Source organism: Branchiostoma lanceolatum, chromosome 9 (assembly GCF_035083965.1).
Source record: "Branchiostoma lanceolatum isolate klBraLanc5 chromosome 9, klBraLanc5.hap2, whole genome shotgun sequence".
NCBI classification, from domain to species: domain Eukaryota; kingdom Metazoa; phylum Chordata; class Leptocardii; order Amphioxiformes; family Branchiostomatidae; genus Branchiostoma; species Branchiostoma lanceolatum.
In genome coordinates, this window is record NC_089730.1 from 20637822 (window position 1) to 20660916 (window position 23095).

The window sequence follows — 23095 nt, forward strand, 5'->3', positions numbered from 1 at the left end:
CCACAAAATTGGGAACCTTCCTTCATTCAAAATTGAGTGTCTAGTGGGTATGTACCATAGATTCCAAACATCCCTTCTTTAAACATCAGAACAATGACTTGATCACCTTTACACCCACCCTGAAAGTAATATTTTCCCTAACATTCCTGTCAGTAAACATGTCAGACACTCATAATCTGTTGTTTTCCATCTTTTGATGGTTAGGAACAAATCTAAAATCCTTTCTTTAATTTAAACACTACAACTACAACTTGGATCAAATAGTCTTTACACTCACCTCAAAAGAAACATTTTTCTCTAAACTTTTACACTTGTCCGTGGAAAAGTCCAACAAACATACTAAAAATCTAATTTTCACAGTGTTTTAGATTTGTGCTTGAAACAATTGCTTGGTAGAGAAGAAATAGAACAGAAATGCATATTTGCAGTGTTATGATTTCAAGGTGAAGAAGTCACAGTGAAAAAAGTGAAAATAAAGCTGCAAATATCTTGAAATAAACAGTTTCTAGAACCTTGAAAGTGACATTTTACATTACGACCTTCCTGTCTGTGAAGATTCTGAAGAACATATCTAAAACCCACACAATCATTTTAAGGTTGCAGTCGCTAGAGTGCTTAAATTACAGTAACAGACTTCACATTTTAACCTTCCTGTCAGTAAAGAACATATGTAGAACCCACAACTATCAGCAGAGTCGTCGTTATGTTCCCTCCGGCGTGGTGGCCACCGGTTCCTCTGACTCTGTCAGTCTCTGGTTCATCTCGACGTCGTCCGGTCTTCGAGCCTGCTGGCCTCCCCTGGACACAGCAGGACAACATCTTGTGAACATGGACTCTCCAACTTAGCAAAGGTTGGTGGGGAAGATTGTGACCCAATCATATGTCCCAATTTCTTACTGCTGGCCCCACCAAAAGTTTGTGGGACCAGCGGAGAGAAAATGGGTAATATGGTAGGAAGGTCACAATCTTCCCCACCAACCTCTGCTTGGAGGGTAATGCATGAAAAACTCCACATCTTGTACTCATACACACAGCGGGACAGAACATGTATAGGAAACTTGACATCTTATACTTAAACATATACATGTAGTAGCTATTCCAAAGAAATCTGCTAGGCCAAATTGTGTTATAATTAGTCTGGTATCCATCCTATATTCTAGCTTTGGTTCACTCCTCCAATAATCTGGCACCTGTCGATATTGAAATATGTCTGCTCTGTCACTGGGTCTGAACTCCCAAATGCCTGTTCGAACTATGCTGTTACCAGGGCCATGTGACTCTAAGCCAACCAGAACTCAGGTCTATATTTTGGATGAATATTCAAATGCCAATCATTTCTCTATCATATAATGGGTGCCAGACTATTCACCTCGGAAAGTAAGTGGAGCAAACTGAAGCTAGGATGGATACCAAGCTAAAGTCTTGTTTTATAAGCTAACAATCTGAGTTACCCTACAGAGAAAAAAACTATACCAACAGAAAAGCAAAGTGATTCACAAACAAAGCACATTCCTGTAAGTGGGATATACTTTGGGCCAGTGGGTCACAATACGTACAGCTTAAAGGCCCTTAACCATTTATGAAATATAACCAATATGAAAGCACAGAACAACTTACTTCTTGCCCAGCGCCATGACTCCATATATGGCACCTGTCACAAAGATGAGGCCGGAACCAAACACGGTGGTCATCCCGAAGCACATCATCATGGGAAATATGGACAACCTGAAGAAGAAAAACAACATTTGAAATGACTTCATGGGGAGAAGTAGACTGGGTACCATCCTCCGTAGCAACGGCTGGCTCAAACATTTCACTTGCTTAATCCTTGGTTAGTAAGTAAAATGATTGAGCCAGTGGTAATCATGGAGGATGGTACCCAGGCTAGGGGGATGGGAGGGATATACCATTTGTTCCTTTCTTGTGTTTTAACTTTTATATCTAATTTTCTAGACCAGTGCAGTCCCCAAACACCACTGTTGAGCTACTAGTAACCCATAAACAATAAAAATCCATATACATGTACATGTATGAGTAGCTTCTTTGACATTTAAATTGCAGAACTTAGGGTTATACTCATGTACTATATGGCAGTGAGGCTTGTAAGATAGCGTTGCTGAATGGCAAACATCATATGCACTGGAATCTGACAATCATTGTAGGTAAGTTAATGTAAGTATGATCAATACACAAACACAGAGTTAATATATGAGGCTACCCTGACCACAAGAAAGCCAGCCAGTTTCTGAAAATATAATTGTATTTGCACCAGGCAGATGTAATTGTAAGGTATGATTTCAGGTGAAGAGCATGTAGTGAAATGATGATTATGACATCAGTAATACTTTGCAAGAGTAGAGCTGGACTCGCCGCCCATGGCTGAGTCCGCCGACGTTGAACTGAACTTTCTTGACAAGAAGAAGCTTAAGAAGAGAGAAGAATACTTACACACAGTACAGAATAGCCTTGTAGATGTACTTGAGGTTGCCGATCCAGGCGGCTAGTCTGTCCAGACCGTCAAAGAACTGACAGCAGAGAGGAGCTTCCAGCACCATGGTTAGAAACCCTAGACATCTGCAGGATAACACACACATGTTTAAACTCCCTACATGTCACTGTCAGGGTCTAAGACTAAATTTGTTTACCCTTGCAATGTTTTTATGTTGCAGTAGGAGGGAAAAGGAGCTTTCTGTGCCTAACTCATTAGCCTCACTATAGGGGACCTGCTGTTGTTTAGGATGTTGTTAACAGCAGGAGGGTCTAGGTTCAGGTGGTGTCACAACCTTGTGCAGCTTGGTTTTGTAAGTTCACAAATAAGACTAACTGTGGAAAAAATCAGTATCTACATAGCCCATATAACTGTCATTCTGTGTTACACACCAGCTCCGCATCCACGTGGCGTAACAGCAGCTGGTTATATTAATGGCCTGTTACACCTAGTTTTCAGAAATTTGTTTCAGAAATATGAAACAAAAATGAAAATATGCTAAAAAGTGGTTGAACACGTCATTCACGTTTAGATTTGTTCATAAGAACATTTTTGTGCCAAAAAAATACATAGACTGATAAAGGACCTTTAAGTCTGCAGTTGATACAGTTCTGAAGCACAGAAGTAATCCATTAAAAACGCATATTCTTAGCATCGTAAATGTTTGGTGGAGAGATCCCCGCAAAACTACAGCATCCTTACAAAATAATACCACGTCCAGGGTGAACATGTTTTGTTAATGTCTCTTTGGCCTTTAAGACTGACATTTGGTTCAAACCGTGAATCAGCTTATTGGTATTCATTACTCCTAACAACTTTGTCAAGATTCAAGCAAACAAACAGTAATTCTGAGGCAACATTGCAGAATATAATGTTACTTACATCATGAGGACTCCTGCTACAATGCAGATGGGGTGGACAGTGATGCACTCCCAGATACCCATCCCCATACATACTGGAACAAACAAGAACTGGACATTAGTACTAGTACAGATGAACTGTTGGATGCACTCCCAGATACCCATCCCCATACACACTGGAACAATAAACAAGAACAGGTTCAACAGTACATCATGTAGTGTAGCAACTTCCCAAACTTCATACATGGAGGTAAGTCACTATTAAAGTGTATGAAAACCTTATTGTACATTCAAAAAACAATGTAACATCAAAGCCATATATATTCAAAAAGATAAACAGACACATAGCGTTATGTGGTACTAGCAATGATAAGGTTCTCCTCGTGGTATCTACAGCACTGTCAGAGTACAAATATGTAGCATTTATCATAGAGTTGTACTCCAATGGACAGCATAATTTTTCTGACATTCACATTTGTCATAGTTGACATAACAACACGTCATGACGTTTATATAGGACATCAGAAACTAGAACAGAAGCCTGCATAACGTCTTTGACTACCGAAGCAAAAAGGACCAAAATAGTATGATGAAAGATGAAATAAGATCTTCGATTTGGCATACTATAAGGTCTTAAATATGGCAAAAGACTATATTTATATGTCTTGCCTAACGCAGCGATCGCGCCAACACATCTTCCCAGGATCTTGAACCACCAGGCCACCTCGTCCTTCCCGGCGTCTTTTCCTTGGTTCATCTTCAAGACTTTCCCGGCGACTCCGGTCTCCTTAGTTGCTTAAGGTGTACCTTTAAGACGTTCTGGTGGTAAGATGTTCCAGTTTTGCCCCTAAGACGCAATATGAGCGTTTTTCTCGGCGTGTTTTCATGAGTTTCTGACTCATCATACGTGGCCGCCTACGTGACCTTTACCCCACAGGAAGCTACCACTACGTTGAAGAGGGCTGCTATATTTCGTAAAAGCAACACGTATTTTGGATAAATAGTATAGCAAAAAATCATACTTTTTCTTATCACTAATACTTTTTTAAAACGTTTTTACCGTAAAAGTATAATGATATGTTTGGTTAACTAAGAAAAATTGAAACTGCCCCCTTTCCGAGTGGTATATATCCAGTTGGGCGATTACACTACAACATTGGAATAGTTAATATAAGGAATATAAAATTATAGTTAGAATTTTTCAAATCCAATAGTTTTTTTCGCTGGTAACTTTTGCCTCTTCGTCTAGTTATGATGAATTTTGAAAATTTTTGTGCAAAGCTGCTGTTTTCTATGAAAGTTTAAAATTTCCCCCTCCGAGTAATAGTGTGCCCTTCCATGTTAGCCTGGCCATTGATGCTGCAGTTTGTTATAATATCGCCAGACGGCGCTCGATACGCCTTAATTGTTATTTCAAGGTGACAAACAGACTTCAGACGTTTACTTACAAGATGGCAATTTAGCTTTACTTAATGGCAATTCCAACATATGCAGGATGGATATATTTTCTCTCTCTTCTTCTCCAACTCAGTTCAATGCTCATTGGTTCTTACTTGAAAACTTATGATAAACCTTTAGCATTATTACTAGTATCTTTATAAGAACCGATGGAGGAATATACTTTAATCATCATCATCATCATACAAGGACGGCTTAGTGGCTATATGCCTTAGCAACGTGTGTTCCTTGATTGTTACTTATGTCATTCTGCATCTATGAAACAAAATACAGTTATGTGGGAAATAAAAGAATACATAATAGAAAAAAAGACAAACAGAGAGAGAACGAGAGAGACGCACAAAATTGATATATGTTAATATGAAATGATAAGAAAAACCGCCCCATATATTATACAGCCTTTTCATTGACGTCATAACAATTGTAATTTGAATCCCCGGTGACCATGTTGGTGGATAATTGGTCTTTCGCGTGCTTTACAGATGTACACTGTAGTCCAACATGGCACAAATGACATCAAGTGAAAAGGATGTATATAGTGGCCAAAACAGCGCTCTTTAATACACTGCATAGACTATAACACTAATTATTACATTATTAGTGATTATAACGTTATAGTCTATGCAGTGTAAGGGCGCCGTTGTGAATGTGCCGACTTAACAACCTAACCCGAGCAAACAGCGCTTAGTACGAATCAAATCAATTTTGGTGTTTTTGTTGTCCTATAGGAATCCACGAGGTGGCCAAAAGTCTAGCCATGAATCGTCCCATTTGGTCAAAATCTACATCCACATATTGAATATTATATAAATTAATCTATAGCTTCTTCAGTTATCGTGTAACGAAGACACACAAAAGGCAGGTATTGTATAAAACCGAACCATCTTGATGTAGGTTTAAAAAACGAATTGAAAATCCGTATCTGCTCGGAGATCATGCCTATAGAGTGTAAAGATGCCGATCCTTAAAAACCGTTTCACACCTGTGTGAATCGACCGAGTTTACACAACCCCTGATCCGGGCAAACAGCGCTCAATACCGGGCTAATGTTACACCTCTCAGCGCCAAATCACGGCTTCCCATTGGCTGTTTAGACCCGCCCATTCGTAGCCAGCCTTGCGGGAAATCCAGGTCTTACTGTACGCAAACACCTAGACAGCGCCCTATACATTATCAGATAAGCAAAACTTCTAAATCTTGTAAGAAACACGCCCTAAATTTACGAGATAAGCAGAATTCTTAAAGCTTTAAGAAACCTCAGAATGATCGATAAGATTTCTTTCAGGCCGAGGCGATAATGGCTATATGTCTCCATAAACGTCATGCTAAGAATGCCTATTCAAGAACCCTGATAAGGAATGTATACAACAGGCTACATCGGCCTTGGCATTACGGTTTAACGCCGTGTCTTTTCCATGACGATCTAATGTTCAAGAAATAAACGTTACCCGGCCAAAACCATCGCTGGCACAATCATTTTTATGTGTTTGAATACATTACTGCTTGAGTAAAACGGGCGCATTGTTCTCGCACACGCATTCGGACCCCTATTCATGACCCCGCCGCGCGCAGACGACACAATGGAACGGCTTCCCTAGCAACGCCTAGCAACGGCCGCCGGGCGACCACGCGTAGAGGACGGAGTGCACTCACTCGGGCCATTTGTTCGACTAATTTCACGGGAAAAGCAGACAAGATGCCACAAGATATGCCGCCGAAGAAGAGCATTCTCATGACGCCGGATCCCTACCACACGCCAGGGTAAGAAACGTACAAATATCGCGGTGTCTGAGCGATTTGTTGATAGCATAACCGGTCGGTATAACCCCCAAATATACGCCCGTACTGCACTCGGTTGATAGAGCTTATCGTTGTTGGGCTGTGTGTATAACTGCATGTTTGGTATTACTAGATATAGGAGCAAACTACTTCACATGGGCTTAGTAACATTCATTTTTAAAGAGCTAGATGGTGTACAGTTTGATCGTGTAGTCAAGTTGCAACTAGCGCCATTTTTATACACCAGATATACCAACAACAGTGGGGCTTTTGTGTATTTTGATATCTGCGTGTGTGTATGGTGCGTTGTACTCAAAACACTCGCTGTTGTATCAACAACTTATGTTCAAATACACTCTAAATTTCCTTCCCATATCCCCAGTTAAACGACAGGAAGATCTCGGTAGCCTTTTATAGGAACACTAGCCAAATCCGTGGGTATATAGACACATTTACACCCGTACTTGACAGGGTGAACCGTGCATGGTCCGTGTGTGTTAAAATCTCAACACTCGCACAATGAAGGTTGGAGTAAGTGTGTGCCGAACACTTCAAACTACATAGAGACCTGCTTAGGGGAAAAGCCCGTGGCCTTGTGAGATTTTAAGTTCCCATGCTATTATGTAGGTATAACTAGTGTATTCAAAACGAGTTTATAGGTATTTTCTACAGGATTTAGGTCCCATAGGTGACAGCAAGTTTCTGCTTTTGTATACATGTATTTTGGTATTTCACTATTTGTCTATGGTGCGTAACGTTTCTCATAACTTGGAGACTTAGAGAATGTTTTAGATGAAAACATTATGGTGTTATGTGTTTTTGACAACTAGCTAGGCCCCACTACTGAGACTTTGTGTATGTTGCTGAGCACTTCATATAGCTTGGATATTTGATTAAGGTGAAACGTTTGTGGTCTTGTTCGTGTCTCACAACTAGCTAGTAGCCCCAGAACTTCAGGTAGTTACTGCAATTTACAGTACAGTGCACGCCTTTTATTAGAGGGAAGCGAGTGTAGGAGCCCCGGTAGAAATAGGATGGCACCCAGGCTAGCCTTTTATGTACATGTATTTTGATCTTTGTGTATTGTGGTTTGCCGTTACACTGTTTTGTATATCTTAACTCAATATTGCAAAAACTTAAAAGGGGGTAGACTATAGCTACCATCTCAGCACTAAAAGACCCACATGGAAGCTTAGGATTTCTTTTAACTGTTGGATACCGCTTTGACTTATTCTGTATACGTTTTACAAACACCTGTGCACGGGAAAGGTGTGTGTGTCACAGCTGTACCGGTGTAGTCAGCCATCTTGAAACAGTATGTCAACATTCGACTCTACCCCATACGAAGCAGTTATGTCAGTTGTGTTGTGTTGTGTTTCGTTGTGTACCTTTCTGGTTCACGAGTCTTTTCTGCGTTCTAGTCACGACAGGTATGCGTGTCACAGGCACAGGTGTATCAGCCATGTTGAAATAGTCTGTCAACCCCCTCCCCCCTCTTGCCACTAACAGGTTGCACACACATTCTAAAATATTCTATCCTCTAAAGTAGGCTAAACTAAAGAATGGCATGAACCTTTAGTCACACCAAGGAGGTTACAGCCTATAACCTCGTTGTTCACACTAAAGACATATTGACATAACGCACCGATTTTCGAGAGCTCGGTAAGATTGTGCACGTTATAACAGGAAGCCAAAACCTGACCTGACATTTCCCGTGACCCCTCGATGGGAGGGTTTGTCGACAGGCTTGTGTCCCTTTTTGGTTCGCGAGTCTTTCCTACGTTCTAGCTAGTGACAGGTATGCGTGTCACAGGTACAGGTCAACAGGTGTGTCGGCCATCTTGAAACCGTCTGTCAACAATCTCTCCGCTCTGTCTGAGGGGCTATACAGATATTTGGGTACATCTTATATAGATATTCTCTCCCCCGAACGACGATCTGAACCATGCATAGTTACCTTAGAGCTATATTGACATATCGCACCGATTTTTGAGAGCTGTGTGAGATTGTGCACGTTAAAACAGGAAGCGCTGACTCGACCTGACATTTCCCGTGACCCCACAGTGGGAGGTGTGGTAAATACCTGCCGGGCACCTGTAGTAACAACACACCTGGCACGCAGAATCCAAGCAGAGGTGGGGTGGAAGGTTGTTAAGTTTTGTGACTGCCCCAGTGACAGCTCTTCGCCCGAACTGTCAGAGAATCCCGCCCGTCACAAACGTTGTTACAGTAATCTTCCACCCCAGCCTCTGCTTGGAGATTACAGTCATGTAGCCTCTAAACAGCCTTTACGACGGGTGTTTTGGTGTCGCCTGTTATTTTTTTCTGTTTTCTCAATGCTGCCATGTTCTTATGACTAAACTTTGATGTAGAACTGTCAGAAAACAACACGTTATCAATAAAGATATGCACTATCAAAACATCAGCCGCGTTACTCTGAAGAGTTTCACGCATGAGTAACGTCCGTTCCAATTACACAGAATCATAGGCCCTACCACACTAGTACTGAATAGATTCGAAGAAAAAATAAAAATTTTCAAGAAGAGACAGTCAGCCGGCTTGCTGGGATGAAAACTCGCAACTTTTTTGCCAGTTTCAGGTCAACGTCCACTTCATTTATTCGGCACTGATCATGTCAGACATCCACTAGACACTAGGAGACTGATATCTTCTACCGTCATCTGCAAAAGTTACACCGAAGACGGATAAACCTTCTACGTTCTAAGCCTTCTCCTGATAAAACTGAACCACTTTAAGACTATCAGCACGTCGTCTGCCGTCTACAGGAATGTTGTTGATGTCATCTTAAAGTTATGTTGGTAGCTACGCCTACGCATACGATAATCGCTTAGGTCTTGGAGCACTCTCAAAATCTGTGTCCCAGAAATGTCGGTGGTTCGCCGAAGACTGCGGGGTTTTAAATAGGTCCGCGTGAAACGTGATTCGTTCTAGAACATTATTCATGTCGCGGCGCTGTTTGCAGTTCTAGAGAACAAGAGACCCCAAAACAGTTGTACAAAGATTTAATGGGGTCAAGTGAATGCTGTAAATAGAGTTTGTCTTTGAATAGGGGGGGGGGGGGTGAAAGTCGAGACATTGTCAGCGACATGGCGACAGTGAATAGCGATCTGTTGTGGACTGTTTCCAAGTTGTGTTTTTTTTTTCATTTCAAACAGACTGAAAACCGTCGGACTAAAGTTGTTCTTGCCGAGAGGAGTGTAAAGAGAGGGATTTGGTTTTTTTAATGATCAGTTCCTTAGAGTTTGAGGAACACTAAGAATACCAGTACATGAAGCTTAACGAGTCCTTTCTCGGCTGAATAAACAATGAAAAAGTTGTCAAGCAATTTTCCAGAGCAGTTAGCCGGCCAGGATTTAGTATGGTACTTTCAGCTTCACTGGTGACGTGTTAACCCTATTTGGGCCAATATTGACTGTTAATTTCGCCGTCTCTATGTGTGTTGCCGAACTTACGCCAGGTACACGGCACGACAGGTGTATAGACGTCAACAGGTAGTTGTTGTCGTCTCCAAGGGAATGCCGGGACCACGCTTAGCGCGCTGTCTTGCGTTGACCGGTCGAGCAGCTCCGCTATCTCGGTAATTGCGGCACTTATAGGCCCAATCATAGGCTCGAGTATGCACGATATGTCCGCTCGCGCATTACCGTGACGGACGCTCTAATCTCCAAGCAGATGAAGGGTAGCTTCATGATTTCAGACATGAGTTTGCCGTGTTTTGTGCAGTCTTTCTAGTATTCCATGGTTTTAGGTCCTCACCTTAACCGTGAACTATTAGAAAGACAGACAAAATGCCACAAAGTCACTCCTTAAACACCGAGCTGAACCCTATATCTGCTTGGAGATTACAGTCGCCCACACCTATGTTAGCTGTCAAGCTACCTACATACCCTCACCCTGGTAAAGCAAACAAACAAACCAAGACATAGCAGAGAAAGTGGGAAATACTGACACGAGGAAAATCTTTTACATACATTTTTAAAACCCAAATACGTTTCTCTCCAAATTCTAACATTTGTGTACTAAGAAGCAAGAAAAGCAGTAACAAAACCCAACGCCTCTCAGTATATCCAGAAGTTTTGGTAACTTATAAGTGGCTTCCCCCGGGGACTTAGAGAACTGTGATACTCCTTGTCGCTTTGTAAGCGCAACATACAGTAGCTTGGCAACCTGATAATTTCTTTGATAAAATCATTCACGGAATTCTGAGTCGTCTGTTAGCTTTTTGTCACCAGGCGACGGCACGGCGCAACTAAGAGTGTCGTAAAAACGTGAACTTCGAATTCGCGTTTGTCACTGGTTGGCAACACTTATTCAAACACGGTGACAGCGTGTTTGACTAGTTTTGTCTGTACACAGACCACAATAAGTGGGCAATAAAAGGGCCATTGTAAAGACTAAACGGTTGCCATAATGTGAATCAAAACAGGTAGTCTACTGATGATGTGGAGTCGTTCGTGGTGGTTATAAATGGAGGAGTTTTAGCACTTCTATCTTGCTTTTGAAAACAGCCCTTGGTAATAAACGTGTGCCTTGTACATACTGTAACGTTATACTATACGAGCCAAGATATAATGGGACTGGTTTAGATTGGAACAGGGTGGGGGATAATGTTGACTGTTGCCCTTGAATCTCAACATACAAACACAAAAAAAGGCATAAGGCCTTTTCTTTATTTTTCAGCGGTACTTTTTGGGGGGGGGGGGTGTCTATCACCTGACCCCCACCCCCCTTCTCTCGGGTAATTTACATTGATGTGTGGTGACAGCTATGACGTCATCTGTATATAAATGGTTTATTTCAGAGGGTAAAATAATGCACAACAGTAGCAGTCAAACGACTGAATTACAGCTGTAGCATTCACATTAAAAATCGTTCATGTCAATTCACAATCAAGTACGAAATACATGGTACAAAAACGCATCAACCATTAAAACCATTAATTCCTTAAGACAATATACAAAGATCACAGCGATAGACATTACATATACGTATTAAGTAATGCAAGTAATGCAAGCTAAAGTGAAACATGTTAGCAATTGTATAAGAGTATTGTATATTGGGTCGGTGTAAAAATCAATACAAAATCAGACAGACAAAATCCGCTTACGGATCTTATCATAATCAAGCACCATTAATTAACCGCTCGATAAAGAAGAGTTACTGTAGTGTTTCTGCTTGGCTACCCGAAAAGCCTCTGACTGAACTTTGTTCAGGTATCGGCTACAACAAACCGCGTTATCGGCCGAGACGATAAGCAGTGTCAACTAAGGCTTTGTAGTGATTGTTCACTGAGTGGGTGGGAAAACTTTGAACTGTTTGAAGTGGTACCATTGATAGTTTTATAAGTTTTGTGAAGAAGACGACAGAAGAATCTTGCTGACAAGACGAATCAAAAATACAAATCCTTTTGTGTGGTCTTTGTATTGCGGTATCTGTTTCTCTCAACAAATTGATATAATAATCATAACGCTCTTCGCTGAATGACTGAATGAATGAAGAGTAAAGAAAAAAGAAAAAAAAGTTAAAACCTTTCCTTTTTAAAAATTTTGACAACCAGGTGCATTCAGTACCTAAAAGCGAAATAAACCATGTCTTTTCCCACTCTATCTGAGGTGACGCACAACTGTTATATAAACTCTTTTCAGCCTCATTAATCCTGTAAAACGAATCCTGGTGTGTATAAAGGTGAGCAAATCGCCCCCAAATCCTGATCAAACTGCCCCACAATCCGCCCTCCAGCGCGCCGGTAAATATCTCCAGTGTGTTTGCCCGGGGTTTACGGTGTAGAGCGGGTAAACAGGAGAAATCGATCTGAGCGGGGCGCGTGTTCCGGGCGGGTTTGTTTTGTTAACACAAGTGGGATGACGCGCCTTTAGTCACCATGATAATAAGGTTATCTCCTAGCAGATGTTGGGAGAGGAAATAGTAAAATTTCCTGAATTTCCCCGTTTACCTGGGAGCATTGTATGTCGGAAAAACGGTGCAGCCAGAAATATTTCCTCCAAACATCTGCTTGGAGGCTAAGATGAGTCAGCGATCAAAGTGTCAATAGATTGTGTTTATATGGATTTTTGCATAGTACTAGTATCTAAATATGACGACAACAGAAGACTCTATATGTACGTACTTCTTGTTTCAGGTATCTGGGCTACTGTCCCCATTTTAAGTTTAAATTTTAAGATTGGCTTCTTGATCGACCATGAAATGCTTATCAACGAAAAGAAAAAAACGTCAAACAAACAAACAATGAAACAAATTTACAAATGAAAAAACACATAACATGCCTATGTTTTCCCCCCAGGTATCTGGGTTACTGTCCGCAGTTCAAGTACCAGATCGGTTCGACGTTCGCCTATCAAAAACAAACGTCAAAACACAAACAAACAAACAAACAAACAAACAAACAAACAAGCAAACAAACAAATATCACCCTGTATTTCATGTTCCAGGTATCTGGGTTACTGTCCGCAGTTTAAGTACCAGATCGGCTCGACGTTCGGCAACACGACCCACCGACTTCTCACGAACCCGAACGTCGCGGCGTCGGCAAGTTCCGTGCTGACCGACACCTTCCCGAGGCTCAGTCAGGGCGTAGACAAGGTATGGAGGAAATCTTTTCTTTTTGTTTCGAATTCTCATTCATTCCTTCCTTCCTTCCCTCCCTTTCATTCTGCAGGGAGTTGGCAAGGTCACCCCTTCTCTCCCATGTTCCATCCTCGCCGACATGGTGAGGAATTAACAGCCCTCTGTCTTCCCCCTTTCTCTATAAAGTAAGGAGAAAATACTTTTCTTACTCTTTCATTCTTTTCTTTCCTTCTTCTTCACGTTTTGGGGCCAAGGTGAGAAGCAACCACGCCACCCCCTTCTCTCTTACCTTCCATCCATATTTCCCTCACCCCTTTTCCCCCCAGGACCATTTCAGTCGTCCAAACTTGCCTTTCCTTGCCTGTTCAGTAATTCAACCATTCTGTACTTAAGTTTGTTTGTTTGTTTATTGAGATCTCCATTAGATTGTCTAATGGAGATTGTCTAAGTCTCAATCTAATGGAGATTGTCTAATCTCCATTAGATTGTCTAAGTCTCTCTCTCTCTCTCTCTCTCTCTCTCTCTCTCTCTCTCTCTCTCAATACATTTAGTTCTTTAGCTCTCTTATTAGCGTGTAAACGTATTAGGTTTCTATTTCGTGTTGTCTTTGTTCACTCTTTCGTTGTCATTCACCTTCACTTCTATCTCCTTTTCCGCCAGGGGGCGTTTATCCGTACGCGCACTGCGAGCTGGGGAGACCAGAAGCTGACCGAGAAGATGGTGCCGGGATACACCGGTAAGGAGGTTTCCTGTTTGGTCTTTTGTATCTCCCCACATGGCTCTGTGACTCAGTCTTTTATATGTATTCCAACAGATGTAGCCCCCTAGGCCATTGCACCAGTCTTGTCACTAGTTGGATTCCAACTAGTGACAAGACTGGTGCAATGGCATAGTGGGCTACATAGAGTGTTCAGTGTTGCCGGAGGGGTGGTGGAAAATACTTCTTCCTCTGCTTATTGCATACTTCTTTCTCTGCTTATTACTCATAACGTATGAGAAAGAATATGGGAGTTGAGCACACCCCACTACCAGCTGAATGGACTAGCCCCTACTGTAGTGGCCCTGTGTGGCCCAGGGTCTATACAAACGGAAATGGGCACCGCCCCTATATACACTGAAAGGTGTGGGAGGGATTTTAACATAGCTTAACTAGTAAGTAACAATCTTGCAAGTAATGTGACTTGTCACTAGGGGCCAGAAATCGGAATGGAGCCAGACCTTACCGTACACCTTAGATCCTCTCGCAACTTTGTTGGATAGGTTGACTAGGCGGCGGACTTTCTCTCTCCGAAGGTTGCAGCAGTCTCATGCCGCTATACTGCCATTTTCGCAAGCGAGTTTCATCCGAGTTTCTTCCCACCATTTTGTAGTGTACGTCTGAGAGTTACCCTTCAACAAACATTAACCGTCTGATTATCCCCTTTCCCCACAGGTTACATCCCGAAGATGCAGAACCACTACTTCGGCAGCCGGTACGCGGACACCTGCGGCTCCGCCATCGCCGACTTCGAGAGCGACCAGCGCGGACACACCGCAAAGAGAGACAACATGCGGACGCTGACCGCACTGCAGACCGGCAAGCTCAAACCCGCCGACGGTCAGAAAAACGTAAGACGGACCGCGAGGCTATTCACCCACATTTAAGGAATAACACGTTAATGTGACACACTAAAGATAATTTCAGACGACACAAACCTCATTGGTACTGATTGTATGCTTTTAAAGTTCGAAAAAACAAAACACACTTTTTACTCTCAGAGTGGTCCGAATCAAGACGGTGTAGGTTCGGTTTCACACCCGGACATGTTGCAAGGAATTGCAGCATTGATGGATGGTATCATATATAACGTTATATATGTATATCTATAAAACAAAAAATCCCCGTGTTGGACGAAGCTTCATACCTTAGCCCATACCTTTGCACGTTACCAAACTTAGTGTTGTGCAGGGGAGGAATAGAGGTGACCCGGTGTGCTTTGCAAGCCGAATTCCACTTGTACTACTTCATCAAGCTTTACCTCAGTTTAGGATGACTGAATTACATTTTTTCCCCTGCATGTTTCAGCTGATCACAGCCTCGTACCAGACCCCGCTGAAGCCCATCGCGCGGCAGGCCAAGCCCTACTACTCCCCCGGCTCGCTGCAGCACGTCAAGTCGCCCTACCGCATGAGCAACGCAGAGGCTAAGAAAAACTTCATGTCAGGTGAGAATTTGCTCTCTCCCCTCTCTCTTTCGTTCATTCATTCACCTATCCGCCCATTCATTCATTCATCCACTCCTTTATTCATCCATCCATCCATCCATCCATCAATCCATCCATCCATCCATCCATCTACCCATCTACCCATCCATCCATCCATTTATTCATTCAGTCAGTCACTTTTCCATTCATTTTCAACCTCCCTCAATAATTCATTTATGTCCATCCATCCATCCATCTATCCATCCATCCAATCTGTTCCTTCCTTCCTTCCTTCCTTCCTTCCTTCCTTCCTTCCTTCCTTCCTTCCTTCCTTCCTTCCTTCCTTCCTTCCTTCCTTCCTTCCTTCCTTCCTTCCTTCCTTCCTTCCTTCCTTCCTTCCTTCATACATTAATTCATTGAGTCAGTTATGCAATATTTCATCACTCACTCACTCACCCATTCATTCCTGCATCCCCAGGCTACACGGGTTTCGTGCCGAAGGCGCGGGGGCTGATGGGAATGGGGTACCCCGTCCTGACCAACTCGGCGCTGTGCGAGTTCACCAATGAGATGGGGAAGAACGTGACGCTGAAGACTCAGCCAATCACCATCCAGCGCGAGGCCAGGGGCAAGGTGGAGACCCAGCCCATCTATCCCGAGGGCTCCGGGCTCGTGCCGCACTACACGGGACACATCCCAGGTAGGATTTTGTTTGCTACTCACTGAGAGCTTGAAGTGCTTATTACTCCAAAGCAGAACATTGACTTATTATCTCCCACAATATGTTCCAGTATTCTTTCAATTAACATATACGTCAGAGCCAAATATACTATTCTGATGGCGTTGAACATTGAGCTGCCCAAACATCACGTTTATTGAATGACAGTATATGATTATTGCATAATGTCATCAGGAAATGTGCCCAAACCGAATCTTTGGATTACTACAGGATAACTGTCCTTGAACGCGAGACCTTGCCTATTTGATCAAAGGCACAGAGACCAAGCTCGAACAGGATGAATTGGAGTATAGTAATTACGAAGCCGTTGACCAAAATATTTTTTCCTTTTCCCCACAGCGCAAAAGTTCAAGTTCGGAGACACGTTCGGCCACAGCACGTACAACGCGCTGAAGATCGGGACGGGCATGACGCCGCAGCAGGAGGCCATCATCTCTGTACAGTAACCCCCCCCCCCATGAAAACTACCCCCTTTTCCCAAACCCCTGGTTCCCTCCATTACAATCCTTAGCCTTCATAGCATTGTCTATACAGTGAATGCAGAAAAAAAAGCCTTCCCCCAAAACACCTCTCCCACACAAAGTTACCCTCCATTGCAATCTCCAATCGTCGCTGTAATGTTACCATTTTGATCATGTTTTTTGGCGGCTGCCGTTTTAGCGATCATTTGCAGGAAACTTACATTCAAAGGATGTACAAAGCAACATCAACTGAACTAAAGAATCCTTACACTCTCTTTTATAAATCTTGTTCAAATGGATGATTTGACAGTGAACGCTCTTCCCAAACCTTGTAGACAATGCCAACTACATAAACCAAAAAGATTCGTTTAAAAAAAAATTCAACGTTGGTTCATGTTATGGTATCAAAGAATTAGAAAAGAGCCGAGTATTTGCGAACACTTACGGTTTTGAGCCACAAACTTTAACTATAGCAAAGTTCCAGACTGCAGTATACATGTTTTACAATGTTTTACTATATAGAAATAGCATCGTGTTTTAATCAGTGTATCATGACGTTTGTGATTGTAAGATATAGATTTTACAAGGGTTTTGCTATCTTGACTTCACGGTGTTGACTTTACGACATTCGTGATAGGAATTTCATTCTCCAACATGTCCTTCAACATAGTGTACATGTTTTTCAGAAAATTTTTCAAATGGGTATATTAATAGTGATGTTGTAAACTAAAGAATAACATACATTTCGATTCTATTGATACAATACAGGGACAGAGCGGAACATCATGCCTTTCCGATTTCAAACTACATTAAGTTCATTCCAGAAAAGCGCGTTTTAGACTCTTTGATACATTAAATCGTGTTGTGACCACATGGAGCATAGAAAAACGTTGCGATTGCAGCTTTGAAAATATCTCGAAATGTTTTTTTAGGTGTAAAACGTGTTTTGATATCATAAAAGAAACCATCGTTACAAACTTTCGGGAAGTTTGAAACATGTATTCCTTTCCACACACTCGTTTGTCGTTTGTGTTTCATCCCTATATGCTGCTCATCTACGTATATAACTAAGCCATAGAAGATATTTTATACCGTCATATACGAAAAGTTTTGCTATTCGCGTGGCATCTGTAAATGTACAGAAGAAGTACTACATATGTATATTTAGCTCTATCGCTGTGCTGTGATTGCAGAACTGAAATAAATAAAATTTCAACCGGAAAGATGTGCATCAGTGTATTTCTGTCTAAAATACAAAATTGCATATGGCATAGAATGGGGTATGTAACACATACGTAATACATTTGTACATGTAATCTTTATTGACGCAACAAAAGTTCAGTAGCTTTGAGGTATTCTACATCCATCCATCCATATACAAAGAAACAGGTGTATGCAGATGAATTAACCAACATACAAGTATGTGATAAATCGACATATCTAGTTTGAAGTATGGTAAACACTTCCGGCTCTATACATTATTTGGTGTATCTACTTGTACGTTTACCTATTTGTACACGGCAAGGGTTACTGTGTCTCCTCCTCGAATGTAATTGAATGTTTGTATAGGATGAGATGTATCAAATACCTTAGAGAAAGCGGAAACATGAAATCAAATATGCGTACTACAATATTGCACATTTATCTACACGACAGCAAGCTACATGAACTTTAAATAGCAAGTGATAAACACGAGCAGTAGATATCCAGATTATAGGATTGCACACGGCTTCATGGAACAGTTTTTACATGAACGTTCTGTAAACTAGATGTATTGAATATTTTATGCAGCAGTACGAGAGAGCAAGGAATATACCAATGTCCAGGGTGTACACTGTTGGTGTTCATCTCATTCCCCAGAGTCTGGTTAAGATTACATGATGGATTCCCGTAAGGTCAAAGATCGCTACTCCTTATGGTCAGTACATTTGGCGTCATCACGTGGAGTCTCTTCTTCCTCTGCATCTTTCTTCAGAGCACGAGCCTGGTCGCGGTAGCTTCTGGCCTTTTCTTGATCTCCAACTTTGTTGCAGACTGTCTCAAGCTTGTTTAGTAGCTTCAAAAGCCGGGGATGTGTTTTGTAATGCGGGGATGCATTCGTGTCGTGGATAGTTTTGACTATGCCTAACGCATCCTCATAGAGGTGAAGTGCTTTTGTGTAGTCCTCGATGTCTTCGTAAACCGTCGCGACTGTGCGCAGGGATAGAGCAACGGTATTTGACACGGCGTTCTCCACGCGGACACTTTCTATCATTTCCAATGCCCTCTCGCAGTATTGCAGAGACTTTGTGTTCTCTCCTGTCTTGTGGAATGCCGATCCGAGGTTGCTTAGCACATATGCAATGTCTGGATGTTCCTTGCCCAAAATCACTTCCATCATCTCCAGCGCTTCTTCGTAATAATTGATTGCCTTGATGTTGTTTCCAGTTTTTTCCAAAGCTGAGCCGACATTGGTAAGCGATATGGCGGTATGATGACTGTTCGGGGCATGTAGTTGTTGATTCATCTTTAGCGCCTGTTCAGCGAAGGCGAGAGCTTTATCGTAATCTTCGACAATATACCAAAGGCGTCCCAGGTTAGAAAGAATACTTGCAATGTCAGTGCTGGGATGGCACACTTCGTCTCCTCCACGTGCTGCTGTCAGTATCTGAAGAGCCTGTTCACAACAGCTGATCGCTTTCTTGTGGTCCCCAAGGTGCCACCATTCGGTCCCAATATTGTCGAGTGATTTAGCGATGTTGTGATTTGGCGTGTCGTTCCCATGGATAATTTTGTGCATTTCTAAGGCCTCTTCATGGCAGCGTAGTGCTTTGACATGATCATTCCGGCCTTTACATAAACTTATACCGAGGTTAGTGAGTGCGGCGGCGATATCAGGATGTGCTGTGTTTTGGCCATATCTGATCTTCGTTATCTTCAACGATTTCTCATTATATGTGATAGCTTTCGTGTAATCACCTATATTGTTCAACCATTCTCCCATGGTGTGAAAACAGGAAGTTATCTCTGGGTGAGCTGAATTTTCTCCATGAGTTGCTTTCAATGTATTCAGCGATTTTTCTATGCAGCTGGTAATAAAGGCATTTTCATGATCATTACGTGATCTGATTTTATCTAAAGATGCAGCTGCTACCTCTGGATCCACAGGAATTATGTCAAAAAACGCCAGCGCCTGTTTTAAGCACGTGAGTGTCTTGTCACAATCCCCTAGCTTAACAAAAGCCTTTCCAAGCTCGAAATACGTGAAGGAGATGTCTGTGCCCTTATTATCGTGCTCGTAAATCTGCTTCTGCACTTTTAACCGTTCTTCCCAGCAGCTGACGGCCATTCTATGGTCACCGAGCCGGCTGTAACATTCAGCTTTCTGACGCAGGAGATACTCCTTTTGATAAAGCCTTTCTGTCGTAACGTGTAAGATTGATATAGCATCTCCACCGTCCTCTAACTCTGTCAGTGCATCCTCTATGTGGGCTATAGCTGCCTTGAACTGCAAAAGCTCTTTACTTATATCTGCCTTAACCCCGGAAGAGGCATCATAGAGGCTCCATTGCCTTATTCTTGCAATGACCTCAGCGGTAGAGCTAATTGCGATTTCAAAGATGTAGCGCTTGAGAATACGTTCTGTGTAGTAATACCTGAACAGCATCTTCTGGTCGGGCACGTAAAAAACTGATTTGAGGAGTGTTTCGTCACCTTCGTCCTGTTGTTTCCACATTTCCGACAGACCCGACAAGTTTTCCTTCTGACCCCCGAGCTCCAGGTACGTCCGTAGTCTCAGCTCACTTGAGATGCTGACCAGAACTTGAAGATGACGTGCGTTTTCCTCAGTGACGATGCCTGACATTTCTATTTCTTGAATGACGTCCCAGACGCTTGGAGAATACACGCCACAGAGAAGACCCAGATTCACAACAGCAACCGTGGGAAAACGGTATATCCCTTTCTTAACGTCTACGATATTGTCGGTGACACCCTGATGCTTATTCTCCATCAAGGTACGATTTAGGGAAATTTGTGCTAACCTAACACTAACTGCGGTCTTGTCCTGATTGTCAAAGTATTTCAGCTCTTGGATAACTCTTGCGACGTAGTCGTTCACCAAAGACTGATCTCCAGTCAGATAGGAGACGTGCCTCAGTGTGTCAGACAGATTGTAACCATGAGTGAGGGCGATGTCATGTCGCTGAAACTCGGCCATGCCCAAAGGTGTCTGTATTAGGCTCACAGCGGGTTTCTTTCCCGTCTTTTCCTTTCCCAATGGAGTTTTGCTCGCCCATGGCATGGCACCGTCAAACGCAAAGCCGCGAGGAGTGACAGAGTCGTAGAACCATCTATCCGCCGGGTCTTCTGAGTGGAAGTCGTTGAGAGACTTGATCGCCATTGCTGGGAGGATGGTCTCTCCAAGGTTGATGAACTTCAAGTACAGATAACAGGTGAGTTTGCGAAAGTAATCTCTGTTCTCCGGAGTGTCTTTGTTCTCCTCTATTAAGATGGCAAACTCGAGATCAGAGTACGGAGTGACCAGTTCTGTAGCCTGTGACCCCAGACCTACCATAGCGTACTGACATGGCGGCGGTCCGATTGTTTTAATACACTCTTCAACGAGATCTTTGATAAAGTTCTTTCTGTGTTCTGATATGTCCTTAAACAAGTCCCTGATAGATTCTGCCCGCTTTATCTCGATCTCTTTAACTATTGGGTCGTCTTCATCATACTGGTACGGGTTGTGGTCGTTGTGGATTGTTTCTAGACGCGCCTTGACTTCAGCCCTGTACTCTTCCAATCGATTCTTGTGTTCGATGTCGGTTTCGTAGGGTGATGGTTTGCAGTCAATCCCCACGATCTGATTCAGAAATAGCCGCTCCGCTTCCTTAATGAAGTCTATCATACGATTATTGTCGCCTCCCCTGGCCATGGCGGCGTTGAAGAGCGCTGTGGCTTTAGCGAAGTCCTGCCCGTCTTTTGTCTGTGTGCCTCGTCTGACGTACACGGTCCCGAGCTTGCGCAGACACTCCTCCTCCTCTTGAAGCTGAGACGACTCACCGGTACCGCCTACAACAAAACAATATTGGCATTTTGCCTAGATTCAATCCCAAATGGAGGCAAAAAAGCGATTAAATTGCATGTATTAATGAAATGTCGACAAAAGCGATGTAGTCGTTTTCCAAAAGTCGTGTTTTCTGAATAATCTGCTGTTCCTAAACAACTTGTCTCTGCCTCAACAGGTGCAAACATAGTCTTACCCATAGGAAACATCAACCAGACATTATGCGTGAGGTTCTAAAGAGTATTTGTATCTAATTTGAATTACCGTGAACCTGTTTCAGCGCAGACGTAAAGAGTTCTTCTGCTGCGTCCAGATCCCCATCTTGCAGTGCAGAATCTCCCGCAAGGTGAAGCTCAGCATATGGTCTGCTGTCGGGGCTTGTAAAAAGAAAGAATTAAAATTCCCATTACTTCGAAACGTATGTTCTGTTCGTTCAACAGAATAAAATGAAAGGTGTATAGGCTCCCAAGACCATTTTTTTATTTACCAAAATCCGTCCCTTTGTATCACATTGCAAAAAGACAAGTAATATGCATACCTGTGTGCTGTGTTCTGTTTAACCTTCTTCTTTTTCGACTCCACTCTCTCCCTTAATCTCCTCGCGTACTCGATTCGGTGTTGAAGAGTCGTTTCGTTTACATGATGTCTATATGAGAATTTGTAGATTGCAAACGCTTTGGACAAATCGTTGCTGTCTTTCTTAGCCCTTCCACGTTTGAGATATACGTCACCTATGGATTTTAATGCTTCTCGTTCAACAATTGTATCCATGTGCATGATGGCGTCAATCATTACTTCGGTGTATCCGTCGATAAGTACATCATCGTCGCAGCCCTGTCGCCTCTGTCGGTCCAGGTATTCAAGTATCCCCGCTACTCTCAACATACAGGTGTCGCTATTGTCGTTCCTATGCATGTGCCACAGGTGGGCTAAGGTGCGTAGTGGGTGGTGATTAATGAACGTTTGCGTGTAACTAAGACGATGTTCTAGTATACCCTTCACAACGGTATGTTGGCTACGGGATATTGCGTTTTGGTACAGGTTAAGGGCACAGTAAAACGTGCGTAGATCACCAGTGTTGTTCCCGATGTCAAGAAATAAGCTCCCGATACTCTCTAACGCACTGACTTGCAGTAGCCAGTCGTCGTTTTCGATCGCCTGGCGAAGTACCCGCGAGTAACCCCTTTGTATTGATCTTATGTCGTCACCTGCTCCACGCCTTGCATCAACAAGAGCGTTGTGAACTCTCAAGACGGCTTCCATAGAGGAGTCCGTCTCGGGGCCTAGTGTATCTGTGACTTCACTACTTAATGTAGTATCGTAGAAGTCCTCGATCATTTTAAACATGTTCGTCAACGTTTTCACCATAGGATTGGGCTCCATCTTTTAAATCTTCACTTCTCTGGAGCAAGGTACAATATCTGGAACAGAAAATGAACCTGAGACCCGAAGCTTACATAGATAAATGAAAACA

At 42.7% G+C, this 23095-nt stretch overlaps 2 protein-coding genes across 2 annotated transcripts; one reads left to right on the forward strand and one right to left on the reverse strand.

The window, feature by feature from the left end:
* Window positions 1-229: 229 nt before the first annotated feature.
* Window positions 230-3453, reverse strand: LOC136442336 (calcium channel flower homolog). The gene is made up of 4 exons (XM_066439134.1): window positions 3371-3453; window positions 2449-2574; window positions 1618-1725; window positions 230-798 (listed from the first exon to the last, which is right to left on the reverse strand). The coding sequence occupies exons 1-4, from the start codon at window positions 3436-3438 to the stop codon at window positions 702-704; spliced, it is 399 nt and encodes a 132-aa protein (XP_066295231.1). The 5' UTR covers window positions 3439-3453; the 3' UTR covers window positions 230-701.
* A 2923-nt stretch (window positions 3454-6376) lies between these two features.
* On the forward strand, window positions 6377-16565 carry LOC136442329 (ciliary microtubule inner protein 2B-like). Its single transcript, XM_066439128.1, has 7 exons — window positions 6377-6567; window positions 13056-13206; window positions 13852-13927; window positions 14624-14799; window positions 15257-15395; window positions 15853-16074; window positions 16453-16565. Exons 1-7 carry the CDS (start codon window positions 6503-6505, stop codon window positions 16557-16559), a joined length of 936 nt encoding a protein of 311 aa, XP_066295225.1. The 5' UTR covers window positions 6377-6502; the 3' UTR covers window positions 16560-16565.
* Window positions 16566-23095: the final 6530 nt, after the last annotated feature.

Coding starts and splice junctions, on each gene's coding strand:
- LOC136442336 (XM_066439134.1), bottom strand. CDS start 3,438: ATGGGGATGGGTATCTGGGAGTGCATCACTGTCCACCCCATCTGCATT. Junction 1,726..2,448: donor AAGGCTATTCTGTACTGTGT/GTAAGTATTCTT, acceptor TTTCTTCTTCAG/GTTGTCCATATTTCCCATGA. Junction 799..1,617: donor GTCATGGCGCTGGGCAAGAA/GTAAGTTGTTCT, acceptor TGCTGTGTCCAG/GGGAGGCCAGCAGGCTCGAA.
- LOC136442329 (XM_066439128.1), top strand. CDS start 6,503: ATGCCACAAGATATGCCGCCGAAGAAGAGCATTCTCATGACGCCGGAT. Junction 13,928..14,623: donor GATGGTGCCGGGATACACCG/GTAAGGAGGTTT, acceptor CTTTCCCCACAG/GTTACATCCCGAAGATGCAG. Junction 14,800..15,256: donor CCGCCGACGGTCAGAAAAAC/GTAAGACGGACC, acceptor TGCATGTTTCAG/CTGATCACAGCCTCGTACCA.